Here is an 8,662-nt window from a genome sequence, read left to right as displayed (position 1 = left end):
CGGTGAGTGCTCACAGCACTAACTGAGGGAATTTATGAGGGAATTTAGCCAAGGTGGTAGCTAAAGACATGTTCAGCAGCTTCTCAGCACACACAGACACAAGTCCCTAGTAGCAGCATTGCCTGGTCCACCTTCTAAAGCACCGTCTAAATGTAGTAGCACAATGCTTATTTAATATCTAAACAATCAAAAAGATCAAGGTCTAAAGATGCAAGACCCAAAAGAAGTCTCCAAGGACATTACTAAGAACAAGAAGTTACATATAATTAAAGACCAGCAAATACATATTTCATATTTTCTTTAGTTTAAAGGGTAAAATACAATGTATTAGTAAGTTCATGGAATTCTACCTCCTTTCATAAAGAAGTTGACTTACCTAGTACAGTTACAGTTGTTGTCGACTGTGTATTTCCAAGTGGGAATGTAACTGCCTTGCAAATATATTCTCCTGCATCAGAAAAGCTTACATTTTTTAAGATGATTGTTGCATCAGTAAGTGAGTAGTTTTTAAATGCCACTCTTCCTTGGTATTCTTCTTGAACAGATATTCCATATTCAGGATGATGAACAGCAATAGTCTGCGCAGTTTTACCATATATCTTCTCCCAAGAAACTTGTGTTATTGTTTCACTTATATCAATTATGCATTTCAGTGCAACCTTCTTCCCCCAGACTGCTGTCACATGTGGATCAACAACTGGTCCAGCTAAGGCACCTAAAAACAAAGCAATCATTAGTTGGTACACAAGAAGGTTATGGCTCTAAGTATTCACAATAAGCCTTCTTCACTAATTAGCTGGCCTTTTTAAAAGGGTATTCCTACTTTCTTCCTAGTAACTGATTCACAGCAGTGTAGAAACACTACAGAAGCATGCTTCAAGCAAAAACATCAAAAAAAAACCCCAAAACATCTAATAAAAGCTAGGTATAGATCAACCATTTCTCAGAGAATACTATCACTAACACAAAGCTTCCTCTAAACATGACCTGACAGTTGTGCAACTGGTGTTAACAGTTTTTCAAGAATTTTACTAGATACAAGCATTGTGTCTATTCAGATTTACCAAAAAACCAGCAATGAGGCATGGTACTTTAGCAGTCTGATTACTGATCCAGAGTATCAGGTAAAAATTTAGGCTAAATTACTGCACTTATTTTTACTTTCAAAACCAGACTTAATATAAGACTACTTAAGGAGAAAGGCGTAAGTGAAACTGCTTCCATTTACTATACCAGTAAGTACTTAAAAAGCAAAGCAACAATTAAAAAACACACAAAACCCCCTATCAAAACTCCACAAACTACTCCATGTCAATAGTGATAATCAATCCAAGAATTCAGTTTCCACTTTCCTATTCTAGTTTCTACTGAAGACATGTACCATCATGCATGTCAGTCTGCCTGCTATGCTATAGCTCACTGTCTTCATGATCTTCCTTCACACAGTACATATGCAAGAGTAGGCATAATCACATTCTTGCTTAAGTTTCAATGTATTTCTGTGTAATACCTAAAACACCTTCCACAGTAGCAACTACATTCTGAACTCAGCATTTTACACCACCCTCTTTTAAAAAAGGAACTCCAGTAGGACAAAGCAGTTCAATAACTCACAGGTTCACAATTTCTTTTGCCAAACAATTTCACTAGTTAGTTCTCTTGCAGCAAACCAACATGATGAAAAAGAACCAAAGTGTTAGTTCACACTGTATTTCTTTTTACTGTGCTTCAGTTTGAACAGAGCCATTTCAAATGTTCTGGTTGTCTCTTAGTCAGTACTCAACCTGTTACTGAAGGAAGTTCACCCATGGTACAAGATTCAAATCTAAATTTTAGCAGCCCCACTTTCATAAGCATGAAGAGGTCATTTAAGTTGGGACATGAACTGCTCTTTTGCTCACCCAGATCACACAGAGAAGCCATATGTTCAGGAAAAAATTCTCTATATGCCTTTATGTATGAGTCCATTGTCAAAAGCTTTCCATTTCCCATCAATTGATTTTTCACTGTTCAAACCATAATTGAGTCAATGAAATCACTCAAAAAAGAGACTTTAAGATTCAGCTATGGATTTCTTCAGCATAAAACTACTGACTAATGTCAATAGTATGAAAATATTAAGTTGTACAAATAAATCAAACTAAGCCAAAACTTCAGACCAAGTTTGATGTGCCAGTCAATAAAAGAGGCTGGTGAGGAAACAAAAAATAGCCAGAAAACTAAAAGTTAGAAGTTTCTTATAGAGAATATATGCCACAGCTAACACACAAGTGGTGCAAGAACATTAGGTCTAGTCACCTCAAGACTTTTAACTAACATGTTACAGACACTGGAAAAAGGGCAACTATTTGCACACTAACTGAAATGTGCAGAATTCTGCCCAAACTTTTTGTCCACTTGCCATTGCTATGTTTAAGCATAAGGTGGAGTGTTCCTTACAAAGTATTTGACTATTGTTTTCTACCTTATTTATAAAGCTCACAAGCTGTATTTCTGGAATGTATTTCAGAGTGTACAGGAAACACATTCTGTAATATCATTTAAATGAAGAAAACGACACTTTCATTCAGAAATATTTATCTATTGCATCTTAACCTATACTAAACTTTAACATAATGATCGGCCGTATATAACTCCAACAAACTTAGTATAGCAAAGCCCTACAAGTGAACTTATGAAAACTGCTCAGACTTCTGGGAAAGCAACAAACTGAACTGGAACAACAGTTAGTTGAACACACAAACTCTTTGGCTTCCTTTTATTTATTCATTTTTGGACAACTCTACTCCCAATAACTGAAGGCTAAAGCTACCTAAGGATGACCAGATTACATTTAAAAAGTCAGTACTCAACTGACAGTTACCCCTTTTTGGAAGATGTGAAAATGAAACCATTTTTCCACCAAGGAATACTTCTGACAGCTCAGTTGTGACATGAGAACACTGTGTTCTCACATGAACTGCATGAGTATTTTTCAGAAGTGAGACTTTTTCACTGCTGCTACTTTCAAGATCTAGAGCCTGAACTGAGCAGTACACATATATATTGACATATATATATACATAAACACATTTGCAGCTATAGAATGTTGATCAGTTACAGCTTCTTCATTCACCTTCTCCAGAAAGGAAGTAGAGCCAATAGATAATTACTCCGAATTTTGCATACTTATCTTCTGACATGATCAGACTCTGCTGACAAAATTTAAAAAAAAAAAACTCATCTGTGCCAATCATTTAACTTGAACTTACTTTATATAGTTTACATAGCAGTGTATATACTCCAAAGTGTTTCAAGTTTTAGAAACAGTTTCAACTTTAAGTGCTAATCACCACATCTTTAATTTGCAGTAGTATCTCTAGTTTTCATCTCCACCCAGTTATTATTTAACTAGCTTTAGTTGCAGAGCAATCCAGCTAATAGTTCAAACTAGCCAGCTAATGACTATGCTGATATTCAGGACTATCCAGGACTCCTGACTCTAAGGTAAGTATTTGCTTTGACATAGAGACTTCCACTCAAGAGTCAGTATTTTGCTCAGAGATTGTACTTGAATACTGATCTACATGTCTACTCCAAAATAAACTTTTAGACGCTTACAAAGCACAAGTTTCTGAAGAACAAGATACTTCAAGGCCACATTATTCAGCTCCCTAACTGATGCAAAGTACTGGCACATAGGACATACATTTACTGTTCTAATAAAGCCTAGCTGTCCTCTTGAAATCTAGTACTGAAATCTGACCTCCTCTGCTTCACTTAAGTCCTTATCATCATTGTCAATAAGCCTTAAGGACACACTTTGTATTCACCTACTAATGAAGAGCTTATTTTGTAACTTCAATATAAACACAGTTGTGTGAAGTTTTCTTAAGATTTTTTTTTTTTTTTAGATTTGTCAAAGTTTTTACAGATCTTCTTTACCTTTTCTTTTTGCTCACTTGCAGGATGTAAGACTGCCCTGGACTGTTCCGTGTGCAGCCTGATGAGACTACCATCTCAAGTGCCTTGACATGATTCAATTTTAGCTAAGTCTCTAAGTACTAACTGATCCAATCTATGCTGCCAATATGTCACAGAATCATCAAGGCGGAAGAGATCTTCAAGATCATCATGTCCAGCCATCAACCTAATACCACCATAATCACCCCTAAACCATATCCCCAAGCACCACATACAGATGCCTCTTGAACGCTTCCAGAGATAGTAGCTCCACCACCCTGGACAACTTACTCCAATGTCTAACTACTCTTTCAATAAACTTTTTTCCCCCCAGTATCTAATCTGACACAAGTTAAGCAGGTGGCTACAACTCCTAGTTGATCTACTTGACACATGTATTTTCCAGTCTATTTGCAAAGATCCTAAGACTCTCAAACTATTTCAATTCACACTGCTAGTTCCATGCAGACACACAGCTCAGCTTCTCAAACTGCAACGGTACCTCACTGTCCCAAATTTTAACAACTGAAAGGACTTTTTATAAAGCAGTCATTTCCTATGCATGCGTCCACACTTAGTCATTAACATCACAAGACAGGTGGATCTCAAAGTCTTAAGATAAAATAATATCAAAGAACAACAATGGATTATCTCATTTGGAAGTGCAAGGATGTGAAGTATAAGCTGTTGCTCTGCATTTTTCCCCCATAAAACACCTTCCAGAGGAATGCTTTAGTCCTTTGAGTTCTGACACCCTTTCCCCCCTCTCCAAAATCAATGGCCTTCTCTCATTTCATTTCCCCCCATCTTTCATACCACAACACAGACCAGATTCCAAGGTGCAGTACTGCAAATGTATCTCAGCCTAAACTGCATAAGCTATTTTATTTCAGACAAACACTAGATTTCGTAATTTTTCCAAACCAAATTTATATTGCATTTACATTGCTTCATTCCCTCTCCAGATTCAGACCATTGCAACAATCTTACTTTTAACAGCAAGGCACTGATCATTCTCACTTTGTAAAGAAGTTTCAAGAGTAAACAAAACAAACAACCCTAAGATTCATTAGGCATTAAAAGCCACAGAACTAGGTGCTATCAAATACTGATCATAATAACAGAAGATGCTAACTAGTAATTCTAAAACTTCTCTCATGGACCAAAAAAGAGATATTGAAGAAATATAGGGTCTTCAAAGTATGTCAACCTTCTTAAAACAACGAAGTATTAATGCTATGAAATGACTTTCCACACTTCCAGGCTTGTTATTTGTTGCAATAAACAGCAGATGTAGACTACAGATATGGAGCAGCCATGCACAAGTCTAATTATCAAAGCACTGCATTTTGTTACCTGCTTAATAGCACACCTCTGGCAAGACAGAACACCACACTGACACTTTCTAGTCCCTAAATTTCCAGAAGCTGTCAACTATTTTCAGAAGACAATAAGCCAAACTGCACAAGAGTAGAAAAATGAAGTTTCCCCCCTATATCAGCAAGTTACTCAGCTCATGGGTATATCTGGTCTTAGCACACGCTCACAGTAGGAAACTAAAGAGTTTCAATCAAGAATGAAGCAGAACAATAACATCTCATTTTACAGACAGCAAGTTACTACGTCAGCAGAGCTTCCCATGAAACACTCTTAGGGTCAGGCTAAGCATTTCTGTTAGGTCAGTTCAATTTCAGCTGACATCAGAAAGCTTAGACTTACGCTTGCAGTCCTCCTCCTGTGCTGGCACTCATCAGGTACCTAAGAGACCCCACTCTACAAAAACTCACTTGCTCTCTTCCTAATTTAAACTTCTGAATTACCTCAGTCGATCACAAGGAGCAACTCAACAGAGGCAACAAGCACAGCCACACAATCTAGTGGTATTTTCAGATTTGTTTAGCTAGAAAGGAAATCACTTAAGGACACTGCAGAAAACAAGCTGAAACCTCAACTTGAGGCTTTATAAAAATACATGCTTCAACGAGCGGGAAGAAGTCAGTGTGTGTCTTAGGAGTACCAGGGCATGATCAAATTACTATGTCAAAAAAAAGATCTTAACCAAGGAATGGAAGAGATTCAAGACTAGGTAGTACAAAATGCCTCAACACTAGCTTCCAGTTAGATCTATTAAGCAAGTACTTAGGAAAAAACCCCCTGCACTTATATCAAAGCAAGAGTATTATAACCTACTGTTGCTCTCATCTGAGGACCTCCTTTACCGCAATCCTTGGTTGGAGTCCTAGTCAGTCAATCAAGTTTTTTTGGGGGAAAGCTGGGATCAGAAACAACACATGAGGTCAATTTCTATAAGCATTACATTCACAGGACTCGGCTCAAGTTCCCTTTTTTGTACAGTACTTGCTTTATTTTTTTTTAAAAAAAAAGCAAACCAGAGATATATTATTTCCACGTCAGAGAGCAATTGTTAAAACCTTGTTCAATTTTTATCACAACGATTTAACAGACATACAAAAGCCTACCAGAATGCAAAAAGTTCTGGTGAAACGAGGCGTAGCAATTGAACAGACTACTGAAATCCCCAGGCTATCTCAAGCTGCCTTTTCATTTTAGTAAAGTTCAAAGGACTCTATCTTTTGAACCAGAGGTCAACTTTGGCAAATACCAACAGCAAACTAGGAACATTATGACAACAACTGTATAAGTAATGACACATTCCCATTGTACTGATACATCACTACTGTAGCTTATGCAAATCCATCACTTGGAAATGGATCTATTAAGTTCTGAATGTAACTTTTATACCTGCGAACCTAGGTTCCAGTCTTAACTTGATCAAACATGTAAGCAGCTCTCCTCTAGGTGACTACAGCCTACTTTATTACAAAAGCTATAGTAAGGGGAACATAATTTCCAGTTGAAAATTATAAAATAAAGCTGCACAAAAAGTTAGTTTTTCAAGCAACCTAAAAATCAAAGACACTAGCCAGTAGAATTGCTTGAGTATGGGAATGCATGAAAAGGTCAGTCTCCTAATTTCAGCAGTGTTTCAGTGAAAAGTTAACTGTTGCTGAAGCAGGGGTTTTACTCAAAATACCAAGCTCAAGACAGACAAATTCTCAGTTAAGTGCTACCACGGGATGTTCTGCAGAATTTTTAAGTACTCTGAACATCCCTCTGCTGCTCCTAAGGCTACAGCTGACAACACATCACACCACTCTACCAAGAAACTTGTGTTATTATGCTCCTTCCTTCCCTGCAGCTGATGGAAGGGACAGTCAGTTATCTTCCTCTAGTTGCTGAATCAACATGTCTATCTATGTAGAGAGAGACAGCAAGGAATAATAATAATTGCAGGGAAGGCTACAGCAACCACTCATAGAATAACATCCAGAGCTCACAGAGAGGATTCATACTGCCTCTTAAAAAGGACAGATAATGCAATGCTGGACAAATAACTTATCGTAACTCAAATGAGTCAAGATTACGAAGTGTGCAAACCAAACAATAAACAATTATCAGCAAGACTGACATTTTCAACACAGAAAGCTAGGAAACTGACTTGAAGGAGGTATTTTATTCCACTGCAACACAAAGTCAAAGAAAAAGTAGTTACACCTGAGAGTTTAACATTAATATAGCCTGAGCCCGACTCACAGAGTCATGAGTTCGAGCTTCAAGAAAGCTCTGCCCTTGAAGTCAGACAGGGCTGTTACCCACTATTCTTATTTCACAATGCTGTTTTCTTCACATCCTAACTGGCGCTTCTGTTCTAGTTTCTCTAACTCCACATAAGGCAGAGACTGTGCTCCTGCACTCTCTGCTTCCTACCATGCAGCAGGAAACTAAATAGAAACCAAGGCACAAGAGGAAGTTTTAAAAAAAAAAGTTAGGCTCAGGATTCAAATAGAATTGTGAAGGACTCATTTAGAAAGCCAATTTTATAAAGTTAAAGCTTCAAATCTAACTGCTCACAAAGAATGTTTATAAAGTCTCATGAACTTTAAAACTTTACCTGGAATTTCAACTTAAACCAAATTAACACCAGTGTCCATTTTACTTGTACTTACATGATAATCTTATATATAAAAGTTAACACCTAGCAAATTAAGACATTCCTATTTACCCTGATACTAAGCTTTCAGATGTTTACAAAGACATGCTGAACTAATAAGTGAGGAATGCTATGAGGCAGCTGGAAGTTCTTCTGCAATGAGCATTTCCAACTCTGTTTAACCAAATCTTCCAAACTCACCTCCTTTAACAGGCAATAAGCAAGACAACAAGGCACTTTTTCCAACAAATGGGCCATGCTCAAAAGCACTCCCTCAAAAAACTAATCAAAAGTTATACACAGAAATATACACCTCTTCTAACCACCAGAAAATGCTACACATTTTCATTTAAATAAATTCAAAACTCTAAGTATCAGAGCACTAGGTATAAATACACTAAAAGAAAAGCAGAAGACATTGAAACAAGCAGCTCTTAATGTAACTCAAACCTCTGATTAGAAAGTTTGTTAAAGAGTTCCAGATGATCTTAAAAATCCTTTGAAACACAAAAGATGAGTCAACAGTTTTGACAAAATGACCTGGTGGAAAAGGTTAAAGTCCTCCCACATGACATCCAGTTTTAACACATAACAAAAATATCTAACAGATATAGTGGGAGGTCACTAACTGCATTATATACAGAAAAACAAGTCAAGTTGTACATAACCAACCTTTCCCAGTCAGGCAGGAAAAAACCTTTACGTTCT

General features: G+C 37.1%; 1 protein-coding gene across 1 annotated transcript in view; it reads right to left on the bottom strand.

Annotated features, from left to right (window-relative positions):
• Nucleotides 1–778, bottom strand: part of LOC103798591 (nectin-3-like) — a 34,208-nt gene extending 33,430 nt beyond the window's left edge. Inside the window, exon 1 of the mRNA XM_009070866.1 lies at nt 373–778. Within this exon, the coding sequence (XP_009069114.1) occupies nt 373–734 (362 nt within the window). The 5' untranslated portion in view covers nt 735–778. The remainder of the gene's footprint in view (nt 1–372) is intronic.
• Nucleotides 779–8,662: the final 7,884 nt, after the last annotated feature.

This window comes from Acanthisitta chloris, unplaced genomic scaffold (assembly GCF_000695815.1).
Source record: "Acanthisitta chloris isolate BGI_N310 unplaced genomic scaffold, ASM69581v1 scaffold4263, whole genome shotgun sequence".
Taxonomy (NCBI): Eukaryota; Metazoa; Chordata; class Aves; order Passeriformes; family Acanthisittidae; genus Acanthisitta; species Acanthisitta chloris.
This window is presented reverse-complemented; position numbering and strand designations above follow the sequence as displayed.